At 48.6% G+C, this 17,072-nt stretch overlaps 1 protein-coding gene across 5 annotated transcripts in view; it reads right to left on the reverse strand.

Moving 5' to 3' along the window:
• The window catches only part of CHD5 (chromodomain helicase DNA binding protein 5), an 82,760-nt gene that overhangs the window by 64,701 nt on the left and 987 nt on the right, over nt 1–17,072 (reverse strand). For 4 of the 5 annotated variants that reach the window (XM_043531798.1, XM_037881231.2, XM_043531796.1 and 1 more), the window contains exon 2: nt 6,856–6,986. In XM_043531798.1, coding sequence (XP_043387733.1) covers nt 6,856–6,986 — 131 coding nt within the window. The remainder of the gene's footprint in view (nt 1–6,855; nt 6,987–17,072) is intronic. The other variant, XM_043531797.1, reaches the window with a different exon arrangement.

The raw sequence follows: 17,072 nt of genomic DNA on the forward strand, positions 1-17,072 counted from the left end.
CCATGGCACATTGCTCACTACCTAAACAATTAAAGTCCCTTGATTTGAGATGTCCTGGCTCCATCTGAGCCGCTTGTCTCTTACATAATAGATAGGACCCATTTCCACTCAGACACTAGTGGGTCTCGGCAGCACAGTGCTGGGCTCCAGCTTTCCTTACTTTCATTAATAAAATAGGAAACTAGAACTGTGTGATGCTTGTGAATGATTTTCCGGGTCATCGTATCGACCTTGCAGTGTTATCTTGATCTGATCTTCAAAGGGTATCAGGAGAAAGTCGCCAGCCAGCCTGGGTCTGAGGTGAAGAAAAATAATCCCATTGCACTAAACAGGATAGCGCTAAATAGGGAACAGCTGAGCCATCGGTGCAGGCAAATGGAGACATTCACATGCAAGAGGGACGGCTCATACTGTCTGCACTCCGACAGCTGGCGCTTTAAATATCAACAGCTGGACCTGTGGTTACCTGAGTCACTGATGTAAGGAGAACAACCATTCTGGTGCTTTTATAGTAAACTATTAAGTGGCTGGACCAGAGAGTGCTACTCAGAGCTGTGTCTGTCCCTGCCCTGCCAGCCTGTCCCTCAGCATGCAGCTTTACCACCCCACTTCCCTCTAGTGATCTAGTGCGAGAGCTCCCTATGACCATCCCAGGCTCATCCCCTTCTGAGGCTGGGTGATGCTGGGGCGCGATGGCATCTGGAGCCCACCTCCCCCAGGAGGGAGGTTGCCACAATCTGGCTCTCGGTGTGGAAGTCCAGAGCTCGCCCTGGGATCCCGATCACCAGCCCAGCCAGGTCAAAGGCGTGAGCAGCTCAGTTTAAACGGCAGGGAAAGCTAAGCCAAGCAAAGCTCATTTCATCCTGCGCACCATGCACCAGCCAGCTGTGTTTATTGTTTGACGTCCCCTCCCTCTCTCCAGCCCACATTTCCTGTTTTCCCTAATCACTCTCCATGTCCCACGCTGGACACTGGACGTGCACTGACCATGGCTAAGTGAGCCCAAGCTGCCTGGGTCCTTCGTACCCTATGGCTCCGACCAACCGCAGCAACACTCCCGAAGGAAGGTTACTCAGAGATACGTAACTCTTTCCTCGCTGGCCTGCCACTGCACCCATGCGCTGCCAGCATCCACAGATACCTACAGAGGGTTAAAAGGCAGCTGGGGTATCTGACAGCCTGGCAATTATGTTCAGAGAAACCTTGCACATGCAAGTACAGGGGCACGCCACCCCGGCGGCCCCTGGACATTCAGCCGCAGAGAAGGGGCCCTCTGCCCTCCACGCTATAGCATGACGAGAGCGCAGCTCCCATCCAGGGCCTGGTCTTTCATCTGCCGAGTCTGAGGCCTGGTCTACGCTACAAACTTAGGGCAACATAAGCTGATCTAATAATGTCTGTGTCTACACTACCGAGTCCCTTCCGCCAACCTACGCAGTCTGTAAAGTCAACTTCTGTACTCCACCTCCACGAGAGGCTTAGCCCTTGATCCGACATCCATGGGTCGACGTGGGGTAGGGTAGACACTGCCCTGTGTAATTCGAATGAATTGGCCTCCAGGAAGCGTCCCACAGTGCTCCGCTGTGACCGCTCCGGAGAGCGCTTTCAACTCCACAGCACGTCAGACAGGTACCCAGGAAACAGCCACGCCCCTGTTACAGCCCTGGGAACTTTTGAGTTTTCATTTCCTGTTTGATCAGCGTGGAGAGCTCGCCAGCACAGCTGACCCTGGAGACTCAAGGCTGCAGACGTGCTCCGGCATGGGGCACGGAGGAGGTGGTGGATCCAATCGCTGTGTGGGGAGAAGAGTCTGTGCAGGCAGAGCTCCAATCCAGCAGAAGAAACGCTGACATCTACGCCAAGATTGCGCGGGGCCCGGGGGGAGAAGGGCGACAGCAGGACACATGGCAGTGCCGCATGAATATACAAGGAGCTTCAGCAAGCATACCAGAAAACAAGGGAGGCGAACAGTTGTTCTGGTTCTGCCCCACAGACATGCCGCTTCTATTACTCCTGGGGGAATTCTGCGTCACTGCGCATGCGCAGCATTTATGTCCCCGGCAGATTTCTTTGCTTCCCCACAGAAAAATGACTTTGACGGGGAAGCACAGGGAAGCCACAAGAGCGGTCATATGACCCTCCTCAGCAGTATGTTTCGGGTTCCCAGGGCAGCCAGCAGAGAGGTAAATCACTGTGGGGCAGTGGGCAGGACTGGGGGAAGACCTGGCTGGAACACATGACTTATGAGGAGAGGCTGAGGGAACTGGGATTGTTTAGTCTACGGAAGAGAAGAATGAGGGGGGATTTGATAGCTGCTTTCAACTACCTGAAAGGGGGTTCCAAAGAGGATGGATCTAGACTGTTCTCAGTGGTAGCAGATGACAAAACAAGGAGTAATGGTCTCAAGTTGCAGTGGGGGAGGTTTAGGTGGGATATTAGGAAAAACTTTTTCACTAGGAGGGTGGTGAAACCCTGGAATGCGTTACCTAGGGAGGTGGTGGAATCTCCTTCCTCAGAAGTTTTTAAGGTCAGGCTTGACAAAGCCCTGGCTGGGATGATTTAGTTGGGGATTGGTCCTGCTTTGAGCAGGGGGTTGGACTGGATGACCTCCTGAGGTCCCTTCCAACCCTGATATTCAATGATTCTTAGTAGAAGTCTGTTAATGGCCCTGCAAACTTGGATCACAATAGATCACGCCGTAGAGTTACCCCCTCCAAATTGACGCCCCACTGACTGGTAGCAGTCTGGCGTTGCAAGCTTCCACAGAGCTATTGCCACTCACTTCTCCACTGTCAGATCAGCTCTCATTTTAATATGGCTGCGCTGCAGGACGAGGGAAAGCTCTTCCCACAGTTCCTGGAAAATGGCCTTACGCATTCGAAAGTTCTGCAGCCACTGCTCGTCATCCCGTAGGTGCCTAATGATGCGGTCCCACCAGTCGGTGCTTGTTTCCCAGGCCCAGAAACGGTGCTCCACTGGGTCAAGGTGAAGCGTGACTGTTGCCAGTAACTACGAATTGCTCCGCTCTGTGTCTTCCAGCAGGGCTGCTTGTGTGGCATCACACTGTTCAGCGCGGTGGCTCCTGTATCGGCTGTGTAAATGCTGCAGGATAAGGCACGAGGTGTTTGTAATGCTCATAACAACAGTGTAGAGCTGAGCAGAGTCCATGCTTATCGTGCTACGGCATCTAACTCATGCTTATGAAAAAAGGCATGAAAAAGGCTTGGTTTGTTTGCTGTTGATTTCAGGGAGGGAGGGAGGTAAGTGCACCATGGGAGGCTGTAAACGCCATATTCCCATAACCACCTGCGCCAATGTTTTGGTCCCATAAGGCATTGCAAGCCCAACCCAAAATTCCACTCGCCTACGTGCACTGTGGGATAACTACCCACAGTGCAGTGCTCCATGGGTCAGTGCAAGCCCTGCTAGTGAGGATGCACTCTGCCGACACAATGAGCTTAGTGTGGACACGCAAGATCGACTTGCTTAAATTGGAGGCTTGATGTCAACTTACATGAAGTCGACTTAAGATTGTACTGTAGCCGTGGCCTGAGGGGCAGCACACAGCCCAGGGAGCAGAGGGGAAGCATCCCTCGGGGCCAGAAGTGACGCTGCAGTGTAGGGCTCTGGGAGTAGAGTGGATCCTCTGGGAGCTGCATGAGGGGAATTCACTGGGACAGTAATTCACTGAGAATCTGGTTTCTCTAAAAAAAAAAAAAAAAAAAAAAAACCTCCCCAAATCCTTCCAAATGTCACATCCTGAGAAGCCAGCACATCCTGCCCAGCCCCACTTCTTGCCTGCGAGATACCCTGGAAATGGGCGGTCTGTCATTCGATATCCTGTCTCCACAGAAACCTCAAAACCATGCTGTTTTCTCCAAACAGCATCACATTGGTTACATTCCCAACATGTCGCTTTGCATTTCATCCCTAAGAGACACAGTCCCTAGATAACGGTATTGGTACAGTACGTGCCACAAAGATTTACTGTCTGCCACCGGGGACAAACCGTCAATGAGGTGCTGCATTGCAGTGTGTGCATCCCTGGCAGGAGGGGTTTACTAACCAGATAAGGAGATCATCCTAATACAGATATTACATTATTATATATATCAGCGCACTGTACTGCTGCATGTGGTCTGGTGGGGTGTCTGATAATCATCGTTTGTAATAATTATCTAATGGGTCTTTAACTGGGATACTATAAATCCCAAACTCACAAATGCAAAAGCCTGTTTGACAAAACCTCCATTTCCTATTGGTTCTGCCTTCTTTTAACGCCTCTGTATGTGAGATGCCAGAAGACACGCTTCTCCCGCTTACAACTCACTCCATTTAAAAGGCCTAATTGCCAGCTCAATATCTGATATGTAAAGCGTGGGATATAGGATCAGAATGTGAAGTGTGAGATTATTCACTGCTTGTCACATACAACTCACAAGATTAAAGACTGGCAATCACATTTATCATACATATTTCCAGCATTAAAAAGAACATATTAGAATAAACAGAATTTCAAAACATTGGGGAATAGAAATAGGAAAGTTTTAGAACAGTGATTAATGCCCTTGTCTTTCATTATATCACAGTTGCATAACAAAACATTGTATTTGGTGACAGAATCTGCAATCACGGCACAACACCCAGGGGTACGAATGCAGCTGGTAAGCTTTAAAATGTAATCATCCTTGCAAATGATCAGCTAGGAAGGAAAGTCTCACCCCTTCCACCCTGTGTGTCTTCTCACTAATTAGTAGTTGTTTGCGCCCTTCTCTCTCTTTGCAATCCACCCTCAAAGTGAAAACCTTTAGGACTCAAGAAAAACTAAACTTCTGGCAGAACTAGATCAGTGTTTGCCCAAATTAGTACCTGTCTCCAGCTGTGCCTACTTCTGTAGAAAGATTTAGCTTCCAAATGAGAAATTAACTAACCACACCAGGCAGAGCGAATTAAAAGCAGACTAATCTGCTGCCCCTTGAATTCAAAGTGCAGGGCTTGGGATTTAGAACATTAAAGTACAAACTATGGGCCCTGGGACCCGGCAGGGTAGAGAGCCCTTTCCACAGTCCTTACTACAAAGCATTTAGAGGGGCAAGCAGTAAGCACTGAGTTTTGGGAGGAGGAAGGGAGGCTAGAAGAAGGCTTCCTGCTCTACACGGCTCTGGCCAGAGTCTCCCCAGATCCATTCATAGGGCCAGGGCAGTACCCTCTGGATGCTTGGCACTGCTCCAGCAATGCCAGGCAGCCAGAACCCCACCTGAACTGGCTAGTCAACCCAGATTGACAAGCGACTTGGCATCGACGGAGCGGGGAAAGTAGCCAGCGTGCACTGGTGAATCTTGCCCTCCCAGTGGCATGAGCACGAAGCGCAGCCAAGAAAGCGTTTATAAAAAGATTCCGTTTTACATTATTTTCTCTGAAAAAACATGAGGTCACAATCTTGGCTCCTCCCCTCGCCCACCTTCCCCACCTCCACAGTTCTCTGCATGAGAAGCCCTTAGCACAGCCCTCTCTGAGCCATACAGCTTCCTCCATCCAACATGCTCTGCCACAGGCCTCACTTAGGACAGCGCCCAGACCAAGCGACCACACGAGGAGCAGGCAAACATGGCCTTGGAAAACCACCGACTCACACCTTCGTCCCTGCTGCTAAACAATCCCAGGGAGAGCGGTGACTCCATTACTGCTGCAGCGCCAAACCACCACCCTTCTGCCTGGAAATCGCTCCGGGGAGAACACGCCAGACCGGTCCCATTCCAAAGCCACTGAACGCGTGAATAAGGGTCCCTCCAAACTAGCCTGAGTCGACTGAACTCTTCTGACGGATATTTTCAGAACTCAGTCTCTCTGGATTTCCCCAGGTTCACTCTTTACACCCATATGGTGTTCGTTTCTCCCTTCTCCCTCGTTTCTCCCCTCTCTCAGATCAATCGTCCTAGCCATTTAGACAGACTAAGCCCATCCATGTCTCAGAACCAAAACCCACAAATTTGAACCTAGCATCTTCATGTTGTGGAAGTTATTTAAGCAGAGGAGGGGTTACAGCAGCCACCAACTCACCTCTGTGCATCTCCAGAGCTCAACCCCTACAGCAGCTAACGAGGAGCATTCTGGGTAATTCTATGCAAAGGAGTGCCCCCCCCGCCCCCACTTTCAGACACATGCAGCGCTAGTGGAGACCAGGTGAAGGAAGAGACAACATTTGTAATCTCAGTTTTCAACCTTGGGCATGTAAATTAGAGTGTTTAAATCCACACCTGAAACTCCAGCGCTTAGCGTCAGACTTTCCAGGGATCCTTGTAATCACGGAGTCGGACCTCCTGCCTAACAAAGGCCAGGGAGCATCACTCACTAATGAGCCCTTAATAAATAATAATACTCAAACCTTCACATTCCAAAGCCCGCTCTAAACACTGGCTAATTAACCGTCACAGACTCTTGGAAGTGGGCAAGTACCATTCTCATTTAACCAGTGGGGTCATTGAGGTAGAGAAGTTAAGTGATTCACCCAAGGCCATAGTGAGTCACTGTCAGAGCCAGGATATGAATTATGCAGGTATTGCTCCCAGCCCTGTGTGCCAGGTGATTATATCACTCAGCCTCTCCAGGCACTCAGGGGAGTGACTGCCAATCTGCAGGCTCAGCTGTGGCATCACCCAAGTCTAAGAAACAGGTCCCCCGTCACACATCAAATTAGTTCCCCTTAGTAAATACCTAGCTCTTATCTAGTCCTTTTCCATCCCTAGACCACCGACTTCTCCACAAGGGAGGCCAGCAGCATTATCCCAAGCATACAGCCTGTACACAGAGTCCAACAGCTGCCTGCCAGCCTCACTTGAGAGCGGGAGACGTTACCTCTTTCTTCCTTCTCTTGACTTTGGATGTCTTGTTTTCTTTCAGCTTTTTGGATTTCTTTTTCTTCTGCGCAGTCACCTGCTCCTCTGGATAAAATTCCTCCAGCCCTTCCAGCACTCCATCCTCTTCTTCTGGAGACGACACAAAGGGGGAGGAAAGCGAGACGTTACACAGCCAGGTTCACAGACACACAAAGTATGGGAATTGTGTTTGATCCCATGGGAGAGCATTGGCCAAGCAGCTCCATCAGCCTATGGGATACAAGGACATGTGGCCTCACTCAAGTTTCTGTTTATTGCCTGACTCACGTCCAGCTGTTAACATAGCTGTCCCAAGTTAGGCTTTGTCTACACTGACAATTGAACAACGAAACTTTTGTCTTTCAGAGGTGCTAAAAAAAACCACAAACACACACCCCGAAAGATAAAAGTTTTGCAGACGACAAGCCCCAGTGTGAACAGTGCTTTGCTGGCAGGAGCGCTCTCCTGTTGACAAAGCTAACACCGCTCTTTGGGGGTGGGAGTTTTTTGTCAGCAGGAAAGCCGACAAACAGCGGCTATACTGCACAACTTTTAGCCACACGGCTGTAGCTGTGTGTGTAAACATAGCCTTACAGTAGCATTAGTTGCCTATCAGGCCAGCACTCAACTAGCTGCTAATGCCTCATGCAGATCCTTGAAAGACAAGTCTCAATCAAAGTGTCAGCCCTGGTTTCCATCTTCATGGACCCCATTGTGTACATGCTGCTGCCCAAGTCACATGTGCAAATGGCTGTCTGTGCTCATGTAACTGGTGTGCAAACTCAAGTGGAAGGCACTGCAGACACCAAATCGGAAGATGGGGTTAAAAACTAGTCCCCAAAGTGTTTCCCCTGTGTTTCTCTTCCCACTTATTAGTAATTATCACGATTATCCATCGAACCACCCTTCCTGTTGGTACGAAAAGACACTTTGTTTCTGCCGACACCCCCTGCCCTGCTGCGCACTCCTCCCACCAGAAATCAGTTTGCGACACTTTGGGGGTGACTGTGATGACACAGAGCAGAGGCAAAAAGCTGCTCGACAAGGTCTGCAAAGTGCAGGTGTCTTTAAATCCTGGAGATGCAGACTTGCCAAATGGCTGGTCAGCTCCCAGCTGGCTGTTTGGGAAACCGGTAACAGGACAGGATCATCGCAGGTAGAAGACAGGCAGAACGAACAGCAGCACTCGATACTGATATTTAAATTTGGATTAAATAATGGGACCTGGAAAGTCAGCTTGCAGCCAGAGATAAATGTTCGTACTTTAGAGGAAGCAAAGGGATTCTTACCCAGCAGCCCGGCGTGGTAGCTGGAAATCAGGGACTGAGGGATTTTTGAGTGGGCCAAGTTAAAGAGTAAACGCAAAACAGAGAACTAATTTTTGGTGCAGTTATATGTTCTGACCTGAATCCATCTGCTATGGCATATTGCTGCGCATTCGCCCAGTACCAGCGTAGCACGCACCGTGCCTGGTCTCAATCTCTCTCACCAGCACTCTGCTGCGGGGTCAGGGATTCTTAGGAAGCTGCTCTGCTTCCTTTGTGGCGTGCCAGAGGAGACACAGCAGCGAGGCAGGTACTCTGCTCTCGTTGGCTTCAAAGGGAATTCGCACTGCTCAGCCATGGACAAGTCTTCGGTCACAAGTCTTCGGCAACAGTATCTGGTGGTATCTGACACCTTCAGTTTTGTCACAGTGCAGGTTCTGATGGATGCTAGGTCATAAAAGGGGGCCCAACCCTTGCAAAAGCTTACTACAAGGCGTAACGCTAACCCCCAGGAGCAGGCCAGTGGGTGCAGGTCTGGAACGGCATTCAGCACTAAGCTGACAGGAAGTGTTTGCAGGACCTGAGTCCCAGGTTCATGGCTACAGCACTTTCAAACAAAGAAGAGATTTGTTCGAATCAAGCACACATCACGCACACAGCTCTTGGGCGCTTAAGGAGGACAATGTCGGGCCGTTTAGGCTCAAAATTCGGGTTTTGTAAATTGATCGGGGCTGGGGTCATTTCCACAGAGCCTAGAATTAACGGCAGTATCTTCATTACTTCATCTAGGCGTCAGCGTAAAGAGCTCTCTCCTGGATGCGTCACTGTGGACACTGCCAGCAGGAAGAGCCCGCGCGCGGAGCCTGGAACCTCATCTCCAGCCTGCCGCACAACTGCTTTGGCCATCAGAAGAAGAGCTTTGGTGTTCAAAAGAGTGCACTGCTATTATTTCGCAACCCTGGCGGGGTATTAAACAGGAAAGCCGTTTGGATGGTTAGCGCAGGATCAGAGGCGAATCATGCAAAGGGGTCTCTAGTCTCGGACACTAACCTCCCTTTGCAGCACCAAGGTCATACGCCAGGCCTGGTTTTCAGCAGGATGGCAGCCCCCAGCAAGCGGGCAAGAATTGCTCCAGCATTCAGCACAATGCAGTGGGAAGGGGCAGTTTCTGTTTGCTCTTACAGCAGTGCCACTAGAAACCAGCTCCCAGAGAACTGCAGCTCCATTTCCAGCAGAGTAGGTGAGTTTTCAGTGCAGCACAAAATGCAGACTCCAGCTCTGGCTAGAGAGAACCATCCACGCCGAGAGAAGTCCTTGTGGGATTTACTGCAGGGATCCGGAAAGCGACATGGACGACACGATCCAAGCTGGGTGAGAGTCTAGCTACTGAACAAACAGGATTTGGTTTCAGGGCCCTCTCTGTCTCAATGATGTAAGGTGTTACTGGCAAGAGAAAGAAAATGCAGGTAGCGAGTTGCAGAGGATGAAAGGGGGCAAAGAATCATTTGCAGCCTTCAATAATAAATGTATTGTCTGGAGGACAGAACAAGGAGTTGGGAGCGAGGAACTCGCCGGTCCTCATCCAGACTCCCTACGTGGCCTTGGGGCAAGTCACTGACCTTCATGGCCTCAGCTTTCCCATCTGCAAAATGAAACTAAGGACGCTTGCTCTCTGCCTCCCAAGGGAGCTCGTGAGGGCTGACATTTGGAAGGGGCTTGGAAGATGCAGGGGGCTGAATATTCCTGTTACTGCACGGAGGGGCTGGGGCTGGGCTCCACAGCATGCAGCACCAAAGCAGAAGGATCATCTCGTTTTCTCCCGCAGACGCCCAGGCCCACAAAGCCCCCGCCACAGGCCTGCTCAGAAGCAGAGGGCGGGGAGGGGGAGGGGGGGCGGGGGGGCAGGGACTGTCTGGACGCCTCTAACATGCTGCCTGCCGTTGCTGATTTGGGCTTGTAGGTAATGAGGAAGCACTTGGCTTTTTATTGTTTACCCTTTGCCTTTTGAAATAGATCCTGTTAAAATGGATTCTATGAAATCAAAGAAAAGAGAGAAAACTCGTCTCTCTTCTGAGCTCCTTCCTCCCCATCTACCTCTGGCTGCATATTGCAGCACTGAAGGCTGGAGTGATGCTATGTCTTGGGAGAGGCTGGTTGTTCCCCCTGGCACACCCTCTGATGGCCCCACTGACTCCTGGACAGACCCAGAGCCGCCTGAACAGGAGCAAAGCGAAGCGTCCGCTCAAAGCATGCCGGCTCTACTGCTTTCATCCATCTGCTGCATCCCCACCAAGGCAAAGAAGCTCGTCACTAATTGCAATGTACCCTTTTATTTTCCTGTCATCATTATCTTCCAAATCTTGACATTCTTACTAATGAGCTTTGGCATTTTGTCAAATTGTTGCATTTCCTTAAGATCCAGTTCTGTGTTGTACTCTTCTGTTTTCTTTTCGAATTTCTAAACTTCTACGGTAATAATTCTCCAATCTCATTAGACCGGACAGATTTTGTGTTCGACTTCAAAACACAGCAGTTTAGACTTTGCCAAAACAAGCAGCTTAGCTCCATCTCAGTGAAATTTATTAGACAATTGACAGAACCATGCCCTGCAAGCAACACGTTTCCCTCACCTCTGACAGGACCAGAATAATCTCCACTAAAAAGCACCAGATCAGAGTTCTTGGCCTCTCTGTCAGGTGCATGAGGCTCTATATAGAAGCCATTCAGCATTGCTTGATTTTATTCACAACACCCCACAGAAAAAACAATCTTTTGGGGCAGAGAAGGGGACTTTGTATCCCAATACAAATGTAGTAGTGACGGGACTCAGCCCCACGGACCTGAGTCTCGCAATGGGACAACAGAGCCCTTTGCTTTGAAAAGAAGTTTTAAAGCCTTAAGAGTTTTCTCGATGGAGCTGGAGCCCAGGATTCCATCTACAACGAGAAACATCCTGGCCTCTTTTGTGCATTTCCCACAGCAGTTTGTGCTGTGAGTCAGTCATTGCAAGATTCGGTTTACTATTGAGTGTTGGTTCCTAATGATCAAGATGTCAAAGGGTGGGGAATGAATCCAGGCAAAGATATCCTTGCTCCTCAGTGCACGTACCTGTTATGCACACAGCAAGCTAGGCACTTGCTGAATGCCGAGTAATCTCAAAAGATCCCAAATCGCATTGCAGACTGTGCCTACAAGCACCACTTCCCCCATATCTGGAATAGCCATTCTGCTATTCAGGGGGATAACTTCTCCAGCTGGAACTCTGCCTCAGGGAGATGGAAGGCAATCTTCCCAAACTGACTTTTGGCCAGGACACTGCGTTTAACACCCTTATGCTGACAAAAAAAAACGTGATGGGATCTTAGATGAGCACAAGAGGTCAAGACTGTTGGCTTCCCATCTCATCTCAGCCTTTAGCAGCAGAGTGGTTCCTGGCTCTGGACTGGGGCACTGGTTCAGTGCAGACATAGCAGGAAGCTAAGCTACCTACTTAAACACCAGCACCATTTCCTGCAACATTTGGTTTTTTCCCCTGGTTTTACATCTGTCATCCAAGTACTGACCGAACCCAACCATGCTCAGCTTACAAGAGATATGCTCCAAGCCTGAGGTAGCCTAACTACTCGTGAGCTTCTGGAGACCTTGCACAGGGGACAGAGACTGAGCAAATGCAGCCAGGGCTGACGGCTTTGAAAGACAAAGGGATATCTTGTATCACATATGAACAACCTGGACAGACCATAGGAAGGAACCAAAAGCTACCTGTGAAGCCAGAAGGTGAGCAACCCCTGATCTGCAAGATTAATTGTGTTAATTGAACCTTTCCCTAGATCTTCTGTGGGCTGCCCATTCTACTCCAGGCAAACGGAAACTGGAGCCACTGGCGTTCCCTTCTACAAAATGAGGATACCAATGCTTTGGAGAGATGTTAGAGCCACCGCTGGAAGCACAGTAACTAAGTATGTCACTTTCATTAAATCCAACCAGGAGACTGAGGCATTTGGGCAGAATCTTGTTTTGCTCAGTAACGGAGACCAATGTGCACCAAGTTTATTTTTAAAGTCAACCCTTTCACTCCACACTCCTGTTCACAAGCACAGCAGCTCACTCACATGACTCTCATAGATATGAAAGCTCCAACCCAAAGGTACGGCTCAGTAAAAAACAAAATCCCCAGGGACATCCAGTGACTTTGCTGAGTGCACGGAGAAATCGCAAGGCAGATTCCACCGCATGTGATGAAGAGAGTTTGATTCTTAAACTTAACCGCAAGATTGTGAACAATGGCCTGTCAACCTTGAACCAGAGTAAAGAAGCTGAGAGCAGCTGTGGCCGTTCAGAGGAAAAACACCTTGCACGCCCTGCCTACCTGCTTTTCAGTGGATTTAAACTCTCTCCAGCATTAACAAATCCAGAATTCATGCACTGCAGCATTCAAGTTTCTCTCTCACACACAATCTAACCCCCCTCCAAAACAACAGCTTGTTCAAGCATCTGGTGCTGCAATTCAGGTGTCCTGCAGAGACTTCACCCCGACCATCCCTCCGGTTTACATGCGTTTGTTTTGTTTCTAGCGAAAGACCAACTCCTCCCTTGCTGACAGACCATCTCCATAGTGGAGGAGCAGCCTCCCTGTTCCTATGAGCTCTCCCTCCTGCATGGCTTGTGCGAGAATGCTTGGCCCCGATTTTGCTGGGATATTTTTAATTGAACGAAATGGAAAGATAAAATACTGACCAGGTCACTCTCATTAGTCCAAAAGAAGCAGAGGCATCTGCTACAATCACAGTCACTTGCTGGAAGCTGCAGCATTGGAGGCCGAACTGGCCCAGCTCAGCCTCTCTCAGAAAATGACAGCTCCAGCCAAAGGTCTGGGAAGAGCATAAGCCAGGCAGCTGCAGATGAAGGCAAGGGAAGGAGCCTGCATGGGGAACAAATCTTTGATAATGGGCTCTTCAGACAAGTAGGGGAAATTATAACATGATCCAATGGCTGGAAGTTGAAGCGAGACAAATTCAGACTGGAAATACGCCATGCATTTTTAACAGTGAGGGCAATTAACCATTGGAACAGTTGACCAAGGGTCATGGTGGATTCTCCATCACTGACAATTTTTAAATCAAGATGGGATGTTTTTCTGAAAGCTCTGCTCTAGGGATTATTGTGGACAAGTTCTCTGGCCAGTGCTATCCAGGAGGTCAGACTCGATGATCACAATGGTACTTTCTGGCCTTGGAATCTATGGTTCTATGAAATCTATGAAAGGGAAGCCAGGAATTCCCAAAAGTTAGAAACGCTGCTGTTTTAACTGAACGGATGGAGATGCTAAACTGCTCAGATGTTTCATGGAGGCCAGGGGAGCAGGGTGACACCAGGTCCATACATGCGTTTCGAGCTATGCTCCCTTTCAAGGCTTTCATAAGAAGTGACAACCCTCATTCCTTCCCCAACTCCCACACACACTGAGGAGCTGAAAGCCAGCCCCTCAGGGTTGGATTTTAAATCCAACAACCCTACAGCATCTGCATTAATGTGTTCCATTTTTATTAGAGAAGGGGAAAAATTATCTAGCCAGCAACTGATAAGAAAATTGAACTAAACTTTCTTTGCAGGGGGAAATAAAACTCTTCAAAGTTTAACAATGGTTTTCAGTGAAATTCATGCTCATGAAAGTTGCTGCATTAGCAGCCCTGGACACTGAAGTTCTTTGCTTATCCTTTGACAGCTACAACCTGGTCAGCATGCCATCTGCTAGGAACTGGACAGAGACTCACCAACTCCTGTGCAGAAGGGACAAGAGCCCCCACATCCAAGTGAGCAATTCAGCATGGCTGAGAAACAGGCCAGAGAGAGACTGCTGAACTCTATTGACCAGCTGTCATTTAGAAAGAACACAAGGGCAATCCTTGTGAAGACCTGTGTTAACTGAACGGACCAAGGTGCCAGTCCCAGCTCTGCAGATGTGTGATGTGTTATGGAGAGGTGATAGCTACAGTCCTATAATAAAGCTCATTTGGATCCCCCTGGCGACCCTAATAAAAAAATATCCTCACGCCTTCTAATTCTTGGGTATACATCTCACTGAGACCTAAACAACGTCCTGAGCATTGTGATTAAACTGAACAAACTGACATGGAGAAAAGACGATGGGAACGGAGAATATTTGTCACTGACCTCTAAGCCAGCCTATCCATCGCCCCTGACTTGTCCCTGACCCCACTTCTCAAAGTGAACAGAAACTTCAGGACCGGGTACTCCTCTTCCTGCTCTCCTCACCAAAACACCCTTGCAGGAAACAGGCTGTTATAACCCAGGTACCCCCGACCTGCACAAAACACCCTGGTCTGAGGGAGATGCAAGCGCTGAGGCCAAGTCAATACTAATTCAAGCAACACTAACTCAGATGTGATACCTACTGCTGTTCAAGATGGAGAATCTTACAGAGTGAGAAACAACTTGGCATTCTCTCTGCTGGAAACTTTATTTTCGTTCTTTCTTCATGTTTTCCATAACTTCAAAGCAGAGTTATCTTCACCAAAAGCACGTGTTTTGTAATCAGTGTATGGAAAACATGCTAATTTGCAAATTTTAAACAATTCTTAAAAAAGAATAATCAGTAAATGTAATTCTATATATGGAGATTATTGGTAACTGAAGTGAAAAATCAGGAAGAGAGACGATGCAATGGGGATAGATTTTGCAGGTGAATTTGAGATGCACTAATATCTTTAACAGGAAACAGCTGGACACAAGTTATTTTATTGAGTTCATGTTAATCTACCACACTCCCATCTCTCTCCAGCACATGCAAACTCACACTCACTCATTTGCATGGCTCTATTGTGGGCTCTGATTATCTCTCTGATTGCACTTCAGTCAGGTGCATTAAGAGTAAAAACCAGAGAGATCTTAATAATCTCCTCCAGAGTCATTTCTGGGAAGGAAGAAGAATAGAACCATTCTCGACACTGATGGGGAGGCATCCATCTGCCAGACATTAAGAATTCTTCATGCTTTGGAAAATTAAGGACAGGATGGAGATGAATAGCTGTGCAGCTTGTAAAGATGGGTGTTTCACTCCTGCCCTCATGTTTTAAATGAAATATGTTTGATGGGCTTTTGGAATCTCAATCCCTTATGGATGACAGTCCACATGATATTGGCACCAGGTACCCTTATTACCGCCTCACCACGGGGGTTGCTGGATTTTTGGGCTTGTCAGAAGTAGCATTATCAGCCCCTACTTTTCAGGAACTCTGACTCACTCCTATACCATTGCTCTCCACTAAATGGGCTGCATTCAGGCTTTCTGCTCAGGAGAACATTTATTTTAGCAATGTAAGAAAACGAGAGGCGCTGTTTGGACCAAATTCACTATGGGTAGAATTCACCCTTGTGCAGCAGCCAGCACAGTGAGATTTAAGTGCCACGTAGCCCTGGTGCGGATTCCCTGCAGAATGGTACATTTGGCCCTGTTGGCATAGGCAAGTACAACTCCATTGGCTCGTATGGATTTTTAGCCATTTGCGCTGGCACGAATTTGGCCAAAGTGGCTCCTTTAACAGATGCTATAGGAGTTTTTTAATTTGTGGATGTAGTTTTGGTTTGTAAAATATCAGCCTCTATGTACAAGCAGAAACTTTTTCCTTAAAAAAACCCCCAAAACCTGAAAACAAAGACCTACACAAACAGGAGTGCTGCTGGAGACCCTCACACAGACTTAGCAAGGTAATTATGTGCAGTTCTGCAGGAGGATGCCACATATTAGGAATTCCCAGGAATAAATATTTGGCTGCTTTTTGGGGGGGGGGGCACTTTCTGTGCCCCCCATGGCCGGAGGAGCTGTTTTCCCCCCTCCCTCCACGGCCAGTGGAGCTGTCTCGCCCCCACACCCTAAGGCCAGAGGAGCTGCCTCTCCCCACCGCAGCCCCAACGGCAGAGCTGGCTCGCTCTCCCTCCCCCCTCCCGCAACCACGGAGCCGATCGAACTGGTTCTCCCTCCACAGTTCCAGAGGACCTTTCATCTCCTGCCCCAGTCCGGGGCCACAGGAGCTCGCTCTCCCAGGCCCAGAGGAGTTCTGTGCCCCTGACATGGGGGGGCCTGGGCCTCTGCTTGCCCCCACCCCTTTGAGCATGCCCCTGATGCCAAGTAAGGTCTCTAGCCAAATAGCAAGACAGATTATTACTATATTTATTGATGTCACAACTAAGGAAATCCATCTCTCAGTGCTCAGCTATAAGTCTTACAATTAATAAGCCTCCCTGAATAAGTTAAGCCTTTATTTCATTATTTCCCTGCCCTCTTTTCCTCTACCAAGATGTACCTGAAATGTCTGCTAGCTGCTTTCTACCTGAAACGTACTCAGCACTTCTGTCAGCTCAGCAGGTAGGTTTCAAATGTGCCAGGTACAGCCAGGTAAAGCAATCAATGGGCCAATTAAGAAAAACAAAACAGGAAAATAAAAAAGTCTTTCAACTACTAAATCTGGTTTCGGCTTCATTGAAATGAGTCTGTTGGCCTTAATAATCCCCCTGGACAGTCCCCAGGATATAGACAAACCTCAAGAAAAGCAAAGGGAAGTAAAAGTGCTACAAGAATCATAGGTAAAACGTCAGTGGAGAGAATGAGGGAGATAAACATACAAAGGCTGGGAAAGAGAAGACCAAGGGAGGCACATGACCCATCTGTAAATCCCTTCCAGGTAACACTGCAAATGTAAGGAAAAGATTTTTCACATCCTCAGAAGATGGTAGGTCAAGGAGCAGTACCTGACACTTAAGAGGGAAACTTCCAAGGAAAAGGGTCTCTAGGCACAGTCACCACAGATATCAAAGAATGGGTCCAAAAAGTCTTTAGTGGGGAAGATGTAGAGATGGAATCCTGCATAAAACACGAATCAGGCCAGACAGACCCTTGTCACACCCCACCAGG

The sequence above is a fragment of the Chelonia mydas genome, chromosome 18 (assembly GCF_015237465.2).
Source record: "Chelonia mydas isolate rCheMyd1 chromosome 18, rCheMyd1.pri.v2, whole genome shotgun sequence".
NCBI lineage: Eukaryota > Metazoa > Chordata > Testudines > Cheloniidae > Chelonia > Chelonia mydas.